This window comes from Maniola hyperantus, chromosome Z, assembly GCF_902806685.2.
Source record: "Maniola hyperantus chromosome Z, iAphHyp1.2, whole genome shotgun sequence".
Taxonomy (NCBI): domain Eukaryota; kingdom Metazoa; phylum Arthropoda; class Insecta; order Lepidoptera; family Nymphalidae; genus Maniola; species Maniola hyperantus.
Window position 1 is genome coordinate 487,635 of NC_048564.1, and position 17,579 is coordinate 505,213.

Here is a 17,579-nt window from a genome sequence, read left to right on the forward strand (position 1 = left end):
AATCGAATATAAATATTTCACTTAGAATTCACTGTGCACATGTGATCGCGTGGAGTGTTAAGAAAAGTCTGCCCGTGGCTGGTTAAAACATCTCAGGCCACAAGTTATAATATTATCATAATACAATATTGACATATACAAAACTTATCTTAGAGTATGTGGAAAGAGTCACAAAGGAAAATAATAAAAGCTCCATTACATTTTACATAAACAATCTCCAGCTATGGCAACTTGCAAGTCATATAAACAAAGGCCCCTTGATAGGTACCTACTAACTATTCGAAACATAAACATAGGGGCAATTAATGAGGCCCAGCAAGAGGCGGTGGGACAGCTTCTATAACATAAGTTGTTCCTATCTATGTTTAAAATTTCAAATCTCAAGCTCATCAGGAAGTTATTAGATAGAAATTGTATTTCCTTGCTGGTACCATTTCCTACCACCCCCTCATGGAGCCTACAACCTACTCATTTACTTTTACTGTAACAAGCTGTATTACAACCCTGACTCATTAAAACTATGCAAGCATTTGACATATTATTATTTAAAACTTTTTTGTTGTTCAGTGAAAGTTATAGAGAGAGAGAGAGAGAGAGAGCCAGCGCGTGGCAAACCATTATTTTATAAAAGCTGAAAGGGGGCTGGGCGGGTGTGCAGGGCGTCCCCACCCTGATTGCTATCTCAACCTGTTGCATACTATAGGTATAACAATCCTTCACTATCAGCAAAACCAGCAGAGAGGCCAATGACTAGCTTACTTAACTAAATATTAATTACTCATTAAATCACTTATTTACAGCCTAAACTGCAAAATGTGTGAATTTGGAGTAACATGAAACCAAATGTGTATTTCGGCAAAACTAAATTCATATTTGTGACCTTCTATTTATCTGTCATACTATATATAAATTATTTTGATTGGTGTAAATTTTTCTATGAAATTTCAGCATTGTCTTTTTCCAATTCTTCATAGCATTAACTTTTCACCAAGTGATAGCTTTACTTTTTAGGTTCCGTACCCGAAGGATGTCAGCGGGACCCTATTAGTAAGCAAGGTGCCTTGTCCATCTATCTGTCCGTCCATCTGTCTGTCAGTACGATGCATCTCATGATCGAATAGGTAGTGTTCAAATTTTCAGTGTGTATTTCTATTGCCACTGTACAACAAATAATAAAAACTAAAATGTCGAATTTCAAAATGGCTGCCATACAAATTTAAAGATTGCATGTTAGTCTTGTATGATGGTACATAACATTTGTGTGTGGGTCTGACTCACTTGATAATTTTTTTTAACTAAACCCACTTTTCTTTTTAAAATTAAATTAAAATAGACTTCATTGTACACCAAAATAATATACAGTATATGGCAGAAAATAATGCACATTGACCTTAAGAAAGAGATAGCTGTCTTGTAAAGCATTGTCTCTGTCGTTGAGACAATCAAAACGTCACATAGATATGAGTGACAGAAACAACGCGAAATTCTAAAGGTCGATGCACATTACTTTCTGCAGCGTACTGTAAGTAGTAAAGTACATTACATGCAAATGAAAAAACCAATAATAAAAAGGAGCTATAATAAAAAGCCTAAAAATAATAGAAAGGAGCTATACAATAGGTGGGCCTTATCACTAAAAATAATCTCTTTCAGGCTACCTGGGCCAATAATAATAAAAATATTGTGAATATGTCAAACATCTTTAGGTGTGTTACATTATAGATAACTAGCAAACCACCCTGGCTCCGCTCAGGTGCAATTTTTGTCCTTAGTAGAGGAAATGGGATTGCTGATAGACAGTTTCTAGGAGTCCTATAGTCTACAGTCTAGAGCTATATGTTGATATGGCAATCAGTCAGTTTTCGGTTCAGAGCTGGCATGTTGATATGTCAGTCAGTCAGTTTACCGTTTAGCAAATGTAATAATCTTCTAAATATATAAAAGGAAAAGGTGACTGACTGACTGACTGACTGATCTATCAACGCACAGCTCAAACTACTGGACGGATCGGGTTGAAATTTGGCATGCAGTTAGCTTTTATGACGTAGGCATCCGCTAAGAAAAGATTTTAGAAAATTTAACCCCTAAGGTGGTGAAATAGGAGTTTGAAATTTGGGTAGTCCACGAGGACGAAGTCGCGAGCATAAGCTAGTAAATAATAAATTGGAACTGGACAGCAAGTGACTAGTTGAGCCCTAAAGCAAAATGTATCAAACTGTATACAGGAATTATATATATACACTAATAAGGAAATAGTTTTGTCATAATTTTGATGAATTTTGGTGTATTACTTACTATTACTTACTAAAAAAACTTTATAAATCATAATAATAAAATTTGTGATATCTTTTAAATTAATAATAATAACAAATTACTGAACTGTACCTAATTCAGACAAATATACCTACCTACTTTATGAATTCGCTGCAGTAAATTCTCAGAGCAACCAAACAGCTACATATACAGCAAAATAACTTTGACCACTTCTTTTGTATTTGATGCGCGTTTTAGTACGAATGTTAAATTACACTCAAAAAATACCTACTGTAAATTCGTAAGTGGCGATAACAATAATTAATGAACGTTTTAATAAGTTTTACATAAAAATCCACTGTCTCATAAGAATAAGTTGTTTTATTAGACCGGATGACTACACCTAAACAACGGATTATTGCATCCATGCAGGTACTTTACCTACTTACACCCAGCACAAAGTTTTCGTTTACGGCCGTAGTTTATACAAAAATACGCGATGAAATTATGTAAACTTTATTTTTCTTCGCGTAGTGCTTATCTATAATGATTTAGAACGTTGATTGCAGCATGTTTGGGCGTCGTGCGTACTGCGACTCCAATCCTGTTTGTTACAAAATGTACCTCTATCCAAGACTCCAAGAGTCAAGGTGGCAGATAAAAATTGAGAACCTGTACTAATACAAATGTAATAAACTGCCACACTAACCTATTTCTGAATAAAATATTCCAACCGAAATAAGTTTGATGTTGTGATAGTGAAATTATAATTACCTACCTTATGGCAGCGACAGGATTTCACAAACGCACACCGCGCACGTCGACAAGATGAAGAAAATAATGAAATATGGCGGACCAACAAATCCTTCAAAGAATGTCAACGGCAACCATCGCATTTCATGAGCCATAAACAATCAATGCTACCAACATCCAGTTCCTGCAGATTTTTTACCTGTGGTAGGTACCTACTTTGCAGCGACTCGAGCTGTTCCTCAGAGTCTTGCTCAGCTCAGAGTAGGTAGTTCTGAGGCTTTTCTGAGGACTCGAGACTCGACAGCCGGAAGTTCCGGATTACTGGTCTGTGGCCGGAAGTGCCAAAAAATATAGATAACTAATTATGTAGTCTATCTCTAGTCTATAAAACATACAGAAAAACTAATCAATAAAAAAAATTATATTTACAAAAAATATAACTTATTATTAAAATTATCACAAAAATATATCGATATATTGCACGTGGTATTGCACCAGTATTCTTGGACAGATCTTCCACGCGGGCATGATTTGTATAGTAATTCGATAAGGCTTTAGGTTTTATTATGGTTTTATTGTAATATTTTCCTATCTATATTAGTGTGGTACAACTCTGGGTTCTAGCCTTTTTGAGCCCATCGAGTATCGATATTTTGCACGAAAATATAGTAAAAGTAAAAATTTTGGTAGATTTTTAAATTGTTTGTCGGTCCGACAAAAATATCGATTTTTATACCTTTTCAATCATAGTTATATAGATTCATTGATATATCGATATAATTACCTAATATGGATCGAGATATGGATGTATCGATTGTAGCTCAGCTCGATAGCAATGGGTACGAATGATAAAGTTGCGATAAAGTTAATAAAAAAAATTTTTACAAAAAAAATAAAAACCGACTTCGTTACACAAACACTAAAAATTGAAAAATAATTTAATTTATTACCGATTATATTATGTATACAAGAGTTAATATAGTTCCATAATAATACTTTTTGGTGCCGGTGCCAATTAGCTTTAGCTGCGCGAATCGTCTAGACTTCATATTTTTATGGGACTCCACAATGGCACCTCATTGGCACCGACCCCAAAAAATATTATTATGGAACTATATTAACTCTTGTATACATAATATAATCGGTAATAAATTAAATTATTTTTCAATTTTTAGTGTTTGTGTAACGAAGTCGGTTTTTATTTTTTTTGTAAAAATTTTTTATTTCACAATTTTTAGTGGCCCCATGGAATTATGCTATGACTGGTTAAAAATCTACTGTTTACTAAACTATTACACTGATCGCGAGCAATTTACTCTTATCCGTTGAGGAGTTCCAGTATCTATCTTCGAAGATGTTCATCAGATCTTCACCAAATTGAAACGGGACCAACTTTGAAGTATACCCTTTCAAACAAAAAAAGAATTTTCAAAATCGGTCCAGGCGTTTTCGAGTAATCGGGGAACATACATAAAAAATAAAAAAATAAAAAAATAAAATAAAAAAAAGATTCCGACGAATTGAGAACCTCCTCCTTTTTTTGAAGTCGGTTAAAAAGAAAAAAACATGCGGTGAACATCCGGGCATCCGTGGTCCTACCGCGGTTGTTTGACAGCTACAATGTCACGATCGCAATCATCTCTGATTGGTTAATGCTCGCTCACTATTGGCCACAATGCATTGTGCAACAAGAATCGCACAAATTCAGCCAATCAGAACAGTAAATTGAGATTGTAATAATGATCGATGCAGGTTTTAGACAATCGCCCTGCTGGGCCATAATCCCCATTGCCCACAAATCAATAACATAATAACATTTTTTTAACTTTATTGCAAACCGTTGCAACTACATTAGTAAAATATCGGATGTTTTTATGAATTCTTTTGTTGAATCCCTAAAGGAAGAAAGCTTATCTTATTTTAAAATTAGTGTTTGCAGGTGATTGAACTTTTTATAAGTAATATTATATTTTATTTATGCCATGTTTATGCCATATTCCATTGAGCACTCACAACCGCAAGTCACAATGTTTGACTCGTTTCCAATGTTACCCGTGAATCGTATTGACTGTACAGTAGTCACGTAGGGTGGTAATGTAAATTCTACAGTTCTCTTCTTTATATTAAAAGATAGAATTATTAGAAGATAGTTACAGTACATGATAATTTTTAAGTTTAAATATCGTATGTACATAGTACTTTGTGGTGAATATTAATACAATAATTATTCGTAACTAGCTGATGCTCGCTACGTCATCCACGTGGAAATAGGTTTTTTAAAATCCCGTGGGAATTCTTTGATTTTCCGGGATAAAAAGTAGTCTAGGTCACTCTCCAGGTCTTTATCTATCTATACCCAAGCAAAAAATCACGTCAATCCGTTGCACCGTTGCGACGTGATTGAAGGACAAACCAACAAACCAACAAACAAACTCACTTTCGCAATTATAATAAGGGTAGGTACCACTGATTCACCCACAATTCACCACAATGTTCACCACAGAGTACTGCCTAATGTATAAGATATTCACAGAGTACAGAGTTGCTGGAACTTCATTACCGTATTTTCATGAGATGGGTCTACCCATTAAGGTGAACGCACACTTATCCGAGCCGAACACGTCGAACGAATCGAAGTCAAGGAGCAGGAGGCCTCGCACACATATCAGCACCAGAAGAAGAATCGACCGCGCCTGAAAGAAATCGAAACAAGAAATAGTACTCGCGCGTTGCTCTGTCGTACGCAACTCATAGAATGCGAGCGCATCGGTCGAGCCGACCACATAAACCGCGCGAATTTGATGACGTCATCCGAATTCGTCTAGGATTTCTGGGGTTCTCGCAGATTCGGACGATTCGACGCGGAGAAGTGTGAAGTGCGAGTAGGAACTGCCAATGACAAGAATGTGTCCAGAAGGTGTCCAGCATAGGACCACTGACGGCCCCATTACTCTAAAACTCATAGCTAAAACTAAAGCCTGTTTGATGAAAAGCTGAAAAGGTTGTAATATTATTATTGAAACAACTTATGTTATTAATACTTTTTTATTACGAAAAAATAAAAACACATGCATGCAGTACTTATAGTAATCGTAAGGCTTATAATAATATATTTTGGTACATTATGATAATGTGTGATCAAACGAACTGTTCGATCCAAATAAGGCGAGCAAGTTTCATCCTACAAGTTTGGAGTTATGTTTATTTCACATAACAAAGCTAGGTTTGCACTCGCCAGTACAAGCGACTATGGACGGGTGCAGTGCATACCTAGCTTTGTTGCTGACTGTAGCTAATGAGAAGATGATAACAAACAAAATCACGATATTTTTTCAAAATAAACCTTTAAATAAAACAGAAAAACTGTAAAAAAATGACATTCTTTCTAAAGGGTTAGTCGACATAGAGCCTATTCGCAAAATAATTTACTCCTAAAGATAGGCCTGTTCGCTGAAAGACATATCTATAGTATGCGACAGGTCGAGATGGCAGTTAGGGTGATGACGCTCCGCACATCCGCACAGCAACCGCGCTTACCCGGTGTGTGATAGCGCGGGTGGCATGCGGGTGTGCGGGGCGTCCCCCCACCTCATACCTCGATTGCCATCTCGATATGTCGAGTACTATACCTAAAAAGGCCTATTCGCCAATGGACTTATTATTTATATCTACTAGTAATAAAAAATAGTACAAAATAATAAAAAGCAATTTATCCATACTAATATTATAAATGCGAAAGTGTGTCTGTCTGTCTGTCTGCTAGCTTTTCACGGCTCAACAGTTTAACCGATTTTGATGAAATTTTGTACAGAGGTAGCTTATATCCCGGGGAAGGACATAGGCTACTTTTTGTGCCGGAAAATCACAGAGTTCCCACGGGATTTAAAAAAACCTAAATCCACGCGGACGAAGTCGCGGGCATCCTCTAGTAAAAAATAATAAAAAATGAAAGAAAACTAAGAGTAAAAAAACATTTAAACAATAAAAGAATAATTAAAAAAAATAAGAGTAAAAAATCATTACAAAAAAATTGAAAATTATAAAAAGAATAAAAAAACCAAGAATGAAAAACATTAAAAAAATTAAAACAAATAATAAATAAAAAGAATACACAAATTAAAAGTAAAAATCATTTAAAATCAAAATGAAATAAAGAGTAAAAAAATCATTAAAAAATTGAAAAATAATAAATCAATGATAAAAAAGTATGTATGTGTTAAAATGGTAAAAAATAATAATAAAATAATATTGAAAAAGAAACAATAATGATAAAAAAAATATAAAAAAGATATATTAATAAAATACTTGAATAAAATAATACTAAAAAATAAATAATTTATTAAAAAGATAAAAACATAAAAATAAACACAAAAATTAAGAAATAGGTAGTTATAAGTCAGAATATTAATAACATCGTATACCCAAAAAACCTGCTTTATTTTAGTCTAAACCATAAAGAACCTCGTCATCAGTATGAAACTGTCCAGCAATTTCCTTCACAGGCCTCTTGGAAATTGCTGGCGTGCGGCCAGTAAAGACCCGATAACCGGTATCTGTAGTGAAATCCTTTCTTGAGTAAAGTAGTCTTTTCCGAGCAAGTGGGAGAAAATGTTACTTTTTAACTAAAATACGAATAGGTACTTACTATAATTATTATGTCGACTAATGGACCTCACGCACTACGCGGCTTCGAGCACGGCCGGTAGCCGCAACAGCCAGGTAAAGCTGGCCGGTTGTTCCAGCCAAATGCGCGATGCGAATGGGTTATAATACTTTACGACGCTGCGGCCACTGGCCGTGGTCGTGGTCGCGTAGTGCGTGAGGTCTCCGACCCTAGAAAAAGTATGTTTAAAGAATGTGTGCCGGACCTTCGTTATTTTATAAAAGCTAAAAGTTTCTCTGCGTAATGTCCCCAACTCTGGGAGGAACGTTTGTTTTGATCACGGTGGCTTTAGAAGATAACAGGTAATATCTAAAGATATAAAAAATCTTACGTCAAAGTATAAAGTCTATTTTTTTTATATTTTCCTCAAAATAGTATAAGAAATCAGGTCATGCATTGCCAGGACACTAATACATGACGTGATTTCTAATATGTACTACTCCGAAGAAAAAAAAAATTAGACCTTATACTTTAACGTAAGATTTTTTACACCTTTATTTCCTGTTATCTCCCAAAGCCACCATGATCCAAACAAACATCCAAACAAACGTTCCTCCCAGAGTTGGGGACATTACGCAGAGAAACTTTCAGCTTTTATAAAATAACGAAGGCCTGGCACGCGCTGGCTCTCTAAATGTTCAATGACAGTAAATGACAACATTAAATACCTACAGTACGTGACAGGTCGAGATGGCAATCGGTGTGGGGATGTCCCGAACACCCGCACAACCCCCTTGCTAACCTGGTGCGGGCGAACCCCGCCTCATCCCACGATTTCCATCTCGATCTGTCGCGTACTATACTTAAGTAGTCCTTCCCAAAGTAGATGTAAGTGATATCATACCTAGGTGCAGTTTTTCCGAACGCCAAACCTCTAAGCTCGTCGCATGAAGCTAGCTCGCATAATAATTAAACTCTCAAATAAAGCAAGATAATTATATAAAACTATCTAAACTTTTGAGTGAACCTTTGCTCTCTGTTTTTTATCTACCGTTTTGAACTTGACGAAACATTTTATGGAATAAATGTATCGTTGTTACTATAATCTGCAGTCTCTGCTGAGTCCCATGGTAATATTATACCATAGACATTGTCATGGTCATATTAGTGCTATGATGTGCAACAACTGAAGATACAGAACGGACAAGAGCAGAAGACTCTACAAATGTGACCTCTGTGAAGTCTGTGAAGTCTTCAATAACTATATTATTCACTCAAATCAAAAAAACTTAAACCTAGGAATACAAAGAAATCAAAAAACTTAAAGCTAGGAATACAAATTATAAAAACGAAAAGGAAACTTAGGCATTGCCCGAGATCTGAGTGACAACCGCGAGTGGTGTCGGGTAGGTTCCCGGCTTCACCAAGTTGACGAGCTGTTCGGCGATCTCCTCGCCAACGCGAACTTGGGCTTCTTTTGTAGAGGCACCTAAAAATACATTAAATTATGAAATACCTACTAAGTAAATGATGGCCGCAATTCAAGTTTTTAAAAATCCCGTGCCAATGATTGCCGTGCCGTGATTTCTCGAGATGGAAAACAGCCCAGGTCTTTAACTACAACCATGCAAGAAATCACAGCGATTCGTTGTAGGAAAGGCCCCTTGACAACCTAATAAGTGCTTATGACGCCAGCCTCATATTCGGGAGCACGCGCTTCTAACTTCTCGGAGCTATACGCGTTTTAAACAATTAAATTATCACTTCTTTTGACAGTGAAGAAAAACATCGTGACGAAACCGGCATACCTGAGAGTTCGCCATAACGTTCTAAGGTGTGTGAAGCCTGTCAAACCGCACTTGACTCCAAACCCTTCTCATTTTAAGAGGAGACCCGTATTAAGATGGTATGGCAGCTAGTTAATATGGCAGTGGGACGTGGGCATGCCATGCCTCACTAAGATGTGCTAAATGTCCTACAGTAGAGACCACCTACAAGTAAGTGCAGTACGGGACACCTTCCAGTATGTTAGATCTACAATACAAAGAGTATAGTGATGCATGCCTGTATGAGGAAGACCAGAGTTGATTCTAGCCCATGTGCGATCCTGGTGCGATCCATACCCTGGCACCATCTAGCAGGCGCGCGATCAAAATGGAACACCTACTTAGTACTTAGGTACAGTCATAATTTCCCCAGTGATCAGAAATTCGGGTGCGATATAAAATAATGTTAGGAAACAATATCCCGTTTTATTAACTTGCGATGCGCCCCCCGCAAACCCGCAGGGTAGATGAGAAAAAAGTAGCTAAGGGAGGAAGGGCTTACAAGAGTAAAAAAGCACAACTTTGTGCAAAATATTTAATTTAAAGAGAGTGCCGCGAGCGACGCGTGCTCTTTGGAGGCGTCGCGCGTTGCGCTTGGCGTCTCCAGACTGCGCCCGTGTGCACTGCACACTCGGCTCCTGGTAAAGCCAGCACTGGCAGGCTTCATAAAAAATAGACGATAAATATTATTTACCGAGGTGTGGCGAGGCCAGAACAGCTGGATGCTTAATGACTTCCCACGTCAGTGTATCAGTGGGTGGTTCTTTTTCGAAAACATCGAGAGCTGCACCGCCGACCTGTAATTTTGAAAGATAAAGATATTTTAGTATATACTGAACTTTGTTCTTATCTAAATATATAAAAGGAAAAGGTGACTGACTGACTGACAGACTGACCTATCAACGCACAGCTCAAACTACTGGACGGATCGGGCAGAAATTTGGCATGCAGATAGCTTCTATGACGTAGACATCAGCTAAGAAAGGATTTTAAAAGTTCAACCCCTAAAGGGGCCTACTAGGAATTTGAAATTTTCGCAGTCCACGCCGATGAAGTCGCGAGCATAAGCTAGTTCGCCATATGATCCGACAATATATTACAATAGGTATGCAGTACACATAAACTTATCAATAATAAGGCCTTATCAAATTTTCCTAATGTGGATTTAAAAAATCCATACTTTCTGTGAAGGTTGACGCACCCAAAAATCGTTGATAGCTCTGCTCGAAATTGTATACCCTACGCATATAAACCCAAGGTGCTCGAATGGCGACCTCGCACCGACGACCTCCCACTAGGTGGACGGACGACATCAGGGAACCGCTGGATGGTAGTGGCGCAAGACCGTGGCGCGTGGAAGTCCCTACAAGAGACCTATGTCCAGCAGTGGACATCTATCTATCGATGATGGCGATGAATGTGAAGGCTGACTAATAGATACCTGTCCAGACTGCAAAGCCTCCAGCAAGTGCAGTTCGTTGATGAGGCCACCGCGGCCGACGTTGATGATCTTCACGCCTCGCTTGCACTGCCTGAACACCACATCGTTGACGAAGTCTGTGGAAAATATGGCCTAGTGGTTAACACCTCGGCCTTCTAGTCGGAGAGTCCGGAATCGAACCTGGGCATGCTCTAACGTTTTGGAGTTATATACGCATATAACTTCAAAAGAAAATAAATATCTCTTTTATCGATGAGGAAAACATCGGGAGGAAACCTACATGATTGAAAGTTCTCCATAATGATGTCAAAGGTTGGTCTGCCAATCTTCACTGGGCCAGCGTGGCAGACTTTGGCCCAAACCATTCTCATTCATTCTTAGAGGAGACCCGTGGTCAGTAGGGGGCCGTCGATGGGTTGATCGTGATTATGATATTATCACGAAAACATTAGATAGTTACATAAGAACCCTTAGCGACAATACCAGTTAATAAAAGATAAGATAACAAGATATAGTTCAAAACTAAAACCCGATTACGCCTTTTAATCTGCTGAAATATAGTAAAATTACATATATACAAAAGACATATATACGAATTATGCTCTTTCATTTCACATCCCACTCGATACTATAGTAAAAAAAAGCGACCCCCACTTTTTTGGATGTAAAATCCTATAATAACGTATCAATTGACAGCTCATTCATAAAAATCGCCTCAGTAGTTAAGGCACTATAGTGGAACATAAATAAATACAAACATACATACGTAGACTGCTAAAATCATAACCCTTCCCTTTGGCTTAGCTGCAGTCGGGAAAAAAGTAAAAATACACACACATATACTTTGAAAACGTTACAAAGTAGACTCCATTTTTGGGCAATCGTGTAAAAAGTGGAGGGGAAAACTGGTGTCCGAAGACCCTTAAATATGGGGCTATTGTCCCGCACGTATCGCACTGCTTACTGCTCTGTTTAGACGGCTTCGGCAAATCTCTGTATGTACCAAATATCGTATCATAGTTTGAATACTTACTACGAGTAGCTTCGACGAGCGGCATATGAAGAGTTATATAGTCCGCGATGGGCCAGATCTCCTTCAACTCCATACGAACGCCGTAGCTCTCTCCATAGGCATCCACTGGCACATATGGATCATAGCTCACAACCTGTTAGAAAGAAGTTTATGAACCATAGAATGAACGCACCACCACACATTCTCTTTGTTCTCATTGGTGGTCAAAGTTTAACGCTCAGCGTAAGTGCTATAAAATAAAATATGATTACTTAGTGATAATAAGAACATTAATAAGAAGGTAAGTAAAAAAAATAGGAAAATCAAACCACAGGAGGAACACAAAATTTTATTCGCTTATGCTAACAAGATATCTTAATGGTTCATCTGTATTCGCAAGCGACGAATAATATAAAATCTTAATATTAAAGAAACATAAAACTACTTAAATTTAAAGAAAGAAAGAAAATATATTTATTTGCTATTTAATTATAATTCTATAATTAGTTACTCTGTTTAAGTTAAGGGTTACTAATTATTATAGAATTATAATTCATACCATCGTAAGTCATGACAGACAATACCATATTTTCGCCGCCAAAACTGTTAAGCGATTTGGCATCCTGGTAGGATACCATGTAGAAACCGATAAGGGGTATGGCTTTAGTAGAAATTGCTGTACCCTCCTTCCAAGTTAGCCTGCTACTATCTTAGACTGCATCATCACTTACCACCAGGTCAGATCGCAGTCAAGGGCTAACCTGTAGTGGAATGAAAAAATCAAAATCAAAAAATGAGTAGTAAGCATAATCGTACCTTCATTCCGAATGCATTCATGCGGAATGCCACTTCTCTGCCAACCCTGCCAAGTCCGATGACAGCCAGAGTTTTCCCGAACACTTCAGTGCCGGTATAGAGCGCCCGTTCCCAACGGCCATCCTTCAGGGCTGCAGCAGCTGGGACGATGTGGCGAGCCAACGCCAGCGTCAGTCCACAGGTCAACTCGCAAGCACTCAAAGCATTCGCGCCGGGTGCACTAGAATTGACAGAATACACGTATTTTAATTTTATATAAAAGGAAAAGCCGACTGACTGACTGGCTGATCTATCAACGCACGGCTCAAACTACTGGACGGATTGGGCTGAAATTCGACATGCAGATAGTTGAAAGGATTTTTGAAAATTCAGTCCCTAAAGAGGTAACAAAACAAACAACAAACAACAACAAACAAGGGTTTGAAATGTACGTAGTCTACGCGGACATAAGTATAACAATAAAACAAAAAATCTCAATTTTTCTACGCAAATGCAAACTTTGGAACCAACTGGGTGTTCCCACTAGATTTCAACATGGGTTTGACAAGCTAGTGGCATTCGCGGTTCCTCTGGTACTGCAAATGTTCATGGCGGTAGTAATCATTTATTAGCGTCATGATGACCCGCCTGCTCGTTTACTCGCTATTTTTATTTAAAAATACTATCAAAAACTACCATGTAAATTGTAATAGACCATATAGGTTGATATATAAGCATTAAGTAAATCATGACTTACTAATAATAATTAATTAATCCATAAATAATTTCACAGATTCAGTAGGTGCCTATGAATAATATTATCTATTTACCTACCCATGTCTGATAAGAGTGCATTGACTACACTAAGAGAGAAAGTTATCAAGTAGTGAAGTAAAGATTAAAATTGTAGTAAGAGTATTATGTATAAAAATGTTGGATGGAAGCAGGTGTATTTAGCAGTACTTAGCGGAAGTTCATGTATGTGTATTGCTTCCTTTTCCTGCTTCTTTAGTAGTGGCAGGGCGGGCGGTGCACATCGCATACTGCACATTGTACCATACAGATTTGATAGATATCCCTTGCTGTAACGGTGAAGGAAAACATCGAGAGGTAACCTGCATGCCTGAGAGTACTGAGGAGGAGTGAGGAGGACTTGAACAACCCTCCACCTCCCATGGCCCCACCAACCTCTCGGTTATATGGGCCGAATCGCGGGAGGGCGCCCGTTCGGCGTTCGGTACTTGCTCTTGGCATTTTCTCGGGGCGTCTTCTTTACTCCCTACAAATTATTTTATCTCTACCTTGTCCCTTATGCTCACTCTCCCCCCTTGGGGGCTAGACGTCACTTGAACAGTTACACTAAGCACTTACTTGATCACCCCGACTCCGTTAGCAGCAGCAGCTTCAATGTCAATATTGTCTATTCCAGCCCCGGCCCGTCCAACTACCTTCAGCTTAGTGCCTGCATCCAGAACCTCCTTAGTCACTTGAGATGCAGATCTTACTACTAAAGCTTCGTGGTTCTGCAAATAAATGCATAATATACTTCATAACTTTTCTCTTTTTTTGGGGTTCCGTACCCGAAAGATATCAATGCCCTATTACTAAGCCTCTGGCCTCTGCTGTCCGTTCGTCTGTCTGTCTGTCAGCGGGCTGTATCTCATTAACCGCCAGCGTAGGCACAGAGATGAAATTTTCACAGAATGTGTATTTCTAGCTCTAACAGCAAAATAATAACAATTTCAAAATGGCCTCCATGAAATGGCAATGTCTAGCACAAGTAAAGCGAAAAATCCAAAAACTGTGGATTTGTGGTTACATCATGAAAAATTAAACCCTTCTTTTGCGAATTTAACTCGCACTTGACCGATTTTTTCCATTACAAATTAGCCCTTGACTACAATCTCTTATCTCACCTAGTAAGTGATGATGCAGTCTAAGATGATAGTGGGCTAACTTGGAAGGGGCAGTTTTATTAAACACATACCCCATCGGTTTCTACGCGGCATCGTACTGGAACGCTAAATCGCTTAGCGGCACGGTTTTGCCGGTAGGGTGGTAATTAGCCACGGCCATAGATTCCCACCAGACCAGACCAGAAACAATTTAGTAAAGAAATTATAAATTCGCAAATTGCTCCTGACGGCAATCAAATCCACCGCCTCCCACTTATAAAACTACAGCCAACGCCTGGGAAGTCTTAACTAGAAAAACCGGCCAAGTGCGAGTCAGGCTCGCGCAACGAGTGTTCCGTACTACAGTCTATTTTTTCGACATTTTGTACGATAATTCAAAAACTATAATGCATAAAAATAAATAAAAATCTGTTTTAGAATGTACAGGTGAAGACCTTTCAAATGATACCCCACTTGATATAGTTATCTTACTTCGAAAATTGTAAATACCAATTATTAGTTCAAGACCACAATTAAATTTTTTGTGTGCGATTAACCATAAATTCACGGTTTTCAGATTTTCCCCCGAATGTCTGCTATAAGACCTACCTACCTACCAAATTTCATGATAATAGGTCAACGAGAAGTACCCTGTAGGTTTCATGACAGACCGACAGACAGACAGGCAGACAAACAGACAGACAACAAAGTGATCCTATAAGGGTTCCGTTACCCTAAAAACTATAACTAAACATTTAATGAGTAGGTGAGTATTAAAATATTGTACTTATTACTTACAGGGATTTCTCGCAGAAGTTCCTCCTTGGTGATCTTCGCCTTTGTAGTTACATTGATGCCATGGGACGTAAGAATCTCTGCGCACCTCGGACCCACACCGTCTACTACCAACACCGACTTGAGCTCGAGACCCATCTTCAGCTGTTAAACAGAAGAAGATTAAAACGTTACTTTTGAAGTTTGTTCCCCTTCATGGATATCATCAATTAGGAAAAGATTACTAAATATTAATTAATAAGTAAGTACATAAGTACTAGTAGGTACCAACATATTTTCTTCCTCCTTTTATATAATATAAATATATTTTTATGGTTCCATATCTCCAGAGAATAGCACGAGTAAAGAGAAAAATCCGAAAACCGTGAATTTGTGATTACATCACAATCAGAGACGTACATCAAATTAACTCTAATCTGTATTTAAATATGAATGATGTCTCTCAAAAACGAAATTTAATGCTTCATTAGTTAACGACAAGTTTAAGGAGGCAAAAGGCCGGCGCAAGTGAAATCAAGCTAGGTAGGTATCGATTTTGGATCGAAAAGTTCATGTTTTAAAAGTGACTATTCCTTGACAACTACTGGGCCGATTTTAATGCGGTCACTTTTGTGCAGATTTTTAGATATGTTGGCTACAAGGGGCGGCTGCAATCGCTGCAATTTTACTCGTTTCTAATCGTAATCAGAATATATTAACTATAATTCACATAAATTATTACATTCAACACAAGGAAAATATAGGTTCAAATTGAACGGTAGATTGTCACTGACACCGGCACACTTTAAATAATATTATACAATTTATATACAACATCGTTCTGCTATCCAAAATACCTATGCTAAAGACTTTAGATAATATTAGTGAACAAATATATTGAATGGGAGATAAGGCGATAAAGCAAGATGTACTTACAAAAGTGTTCAAATTGTAGCAGTAGTATGTAATGTCGTGCGATTGCGACGAAGGCTGCGAAGCGACTGTGTTCACAGTGGTGGGACAGCGAGATAAGTAGTCAAGCAACAAAACAAATCTCGCCGACGTTGCAAGTGATGTGATAGGCCGGCCGCATATTATCAAATTGCTGACCCAAGACTTCGACGTTTTTAAAAATCCCGTGGGAACTTTTTGATATACCGGGATAAAAGTAGCCTATGCTACTCTTCGGATCTATAACTATATTTATGCAAAAAAACCGGCCAGGAGCGAGTCAGACTGGCGCACCGAGGGTTCCGTACTCGGGTATTTTTTTCTGCATTTTGCACAATAAATCAAAAACTATAATGCATAAAAATAAATAAAAATTCTATTTTAGAATGTACAGGTGAAGACCTTACATATGATACCCCACTTGGCATAGTTATCTTACTTTGAAAATTGGAAATACTACCTAATCATTTTTGTTCATGATGACATATTTTTTTGGTGATGTAACCACAAATTCACGGTTTTCGGATTTATTCCTTTTACTTGTGTTATAAGACTTACCTACTTCCCTGTCAAATATCATGATTCTAGGTCAACGGGAAGTACTCTATATAGGTTTTCTCGTCAGACACGACAGACAGACAGACAACGAAGTGATTCTATAAGGGTTCCTTTGACAGTAGGTATAATATGCGGCCGGCCTTATACTTATCTAGCGAATGTTTTCCGTGCGCAAAGTGTAAAGCTTATTTCACACTACGGGGATATAAATTGAAGGGTTATTTAGAAAACAGCCAATGTCAAAAAAATTAGATTTGGATGTCTATGCGAATTATTGTAACCTTGAATGTCTATTTTGGCCGGACTGTAATATAATTTATATCCCATAGTGTGAAATGAGCTTTAAGCTTATTTCAAACTACGGAATATATTAAAGTCCGGTCACAACTGGCGTTTCCAACATTGTAACAGTAAAAATTGGTACGAATGTTGGGAATGCCAATATTGCCGGAATATAATATAAATTATATTCCGTAGTGTGAATTAAGTATTAAACCGTAATACACACGGTCCGAAAATTACCTACACGGGGAGATTCTTTGCGTCAGAATATTTTATCACTAAGTAGGTACTTATTTCGCCGTGTGCTTTAATTTATAGTTGAGTCATGACATTCACATTATTATTTGTCCTAATCTTCCTTTACACGCTCGCTCTTTTTGCACTCCACAGTCCCGGCGCAAAACGAGTGGTGCCGGGTGAAATACGTTGTACCCTT

The 17,579-nt window shown here is 37.9% G+C and overlaps 2 protein-coding genes across 4 annotated transcripts in view; both read right to left on the reverse strand.

Annotated features, from left to right (window-relative positions):
• Gyf (GIGYF family protein Gyf) overlaps positions 1-3,153 on the reverse strand; it is a 48,648-nt gene extending 45,495 nt beyond the window's left edge. For 2 of the 3 annotated variants that reach the window (XM_069508961.1, XM_069508960.1), the window contains exon 1: positions 3,032-3,153. The gene's annotated coding sequence lies outside the window, so the exon portion shown is untranslated. The remainder of the gene's footprint in view (positions 1-3,031) is intronic. The other variant, XM_069508962.1, reaches the window with a different exon arrangement.
• A 2,879-nt stretch (positions 3,154-6,032) lies between these two features.
• LOC117995635 (D-3-phosphoglycerate dehydrogenase) lies at positions 6,033-16,341 on the reverse strand. Its single transcript, XM_034983621.2, has 8 exons — positions 16,289-16,341; positions 15,377-15,517; positions 14,055-14,206; positions 12,705-12,924; positions 11,910-12,042; positions 10,877-10,992; positions 10,130-10,232; positions 6,033-9,098 (listed from the first exon to the last, which is right to left on the reverse strand). Exons 2-8 carry the CDS (start codon positions 15,509-15,511, stop codon positions 8,971-8,973), a joined length of 987 nt encoding a protein of 328 aa, XP_034839512.1. The 5' UTR covers positions 15,512-15,517; positions 16,289-16,341; the 3' UTR covers positions 6,033-8,970.
• Between the last annotated feature and the right edge of the window lie 1,238 nt (positions 16,342-17,579).

Excerpts from the sequence above, each read along its gene's own strand:
- LOC117995635 (XM_034983621.2), bottom strand. The coding sequence starts at position 15,511 with ATGGGTCTCGAGCTCAAGTCGGTGTTGGTAGTAGACGGTGTGGGTCCG. Across the intron at positions 14,207-15,376 it reads AACTTCTGCGAGAAATCCCT|AACCACGAAGCTTTAGTAGT; the intron begins GTAAGTAATAAG and ends ATTTATTTGCAG. Across the intron at positions 10,233-10,876 it reads AGGCTTTGCAGTCTGGACAG|GTCGGCGGTGCAGCTCTCGA; the intron begins GTATCTATTAGT and ends TCAAAATTACAG.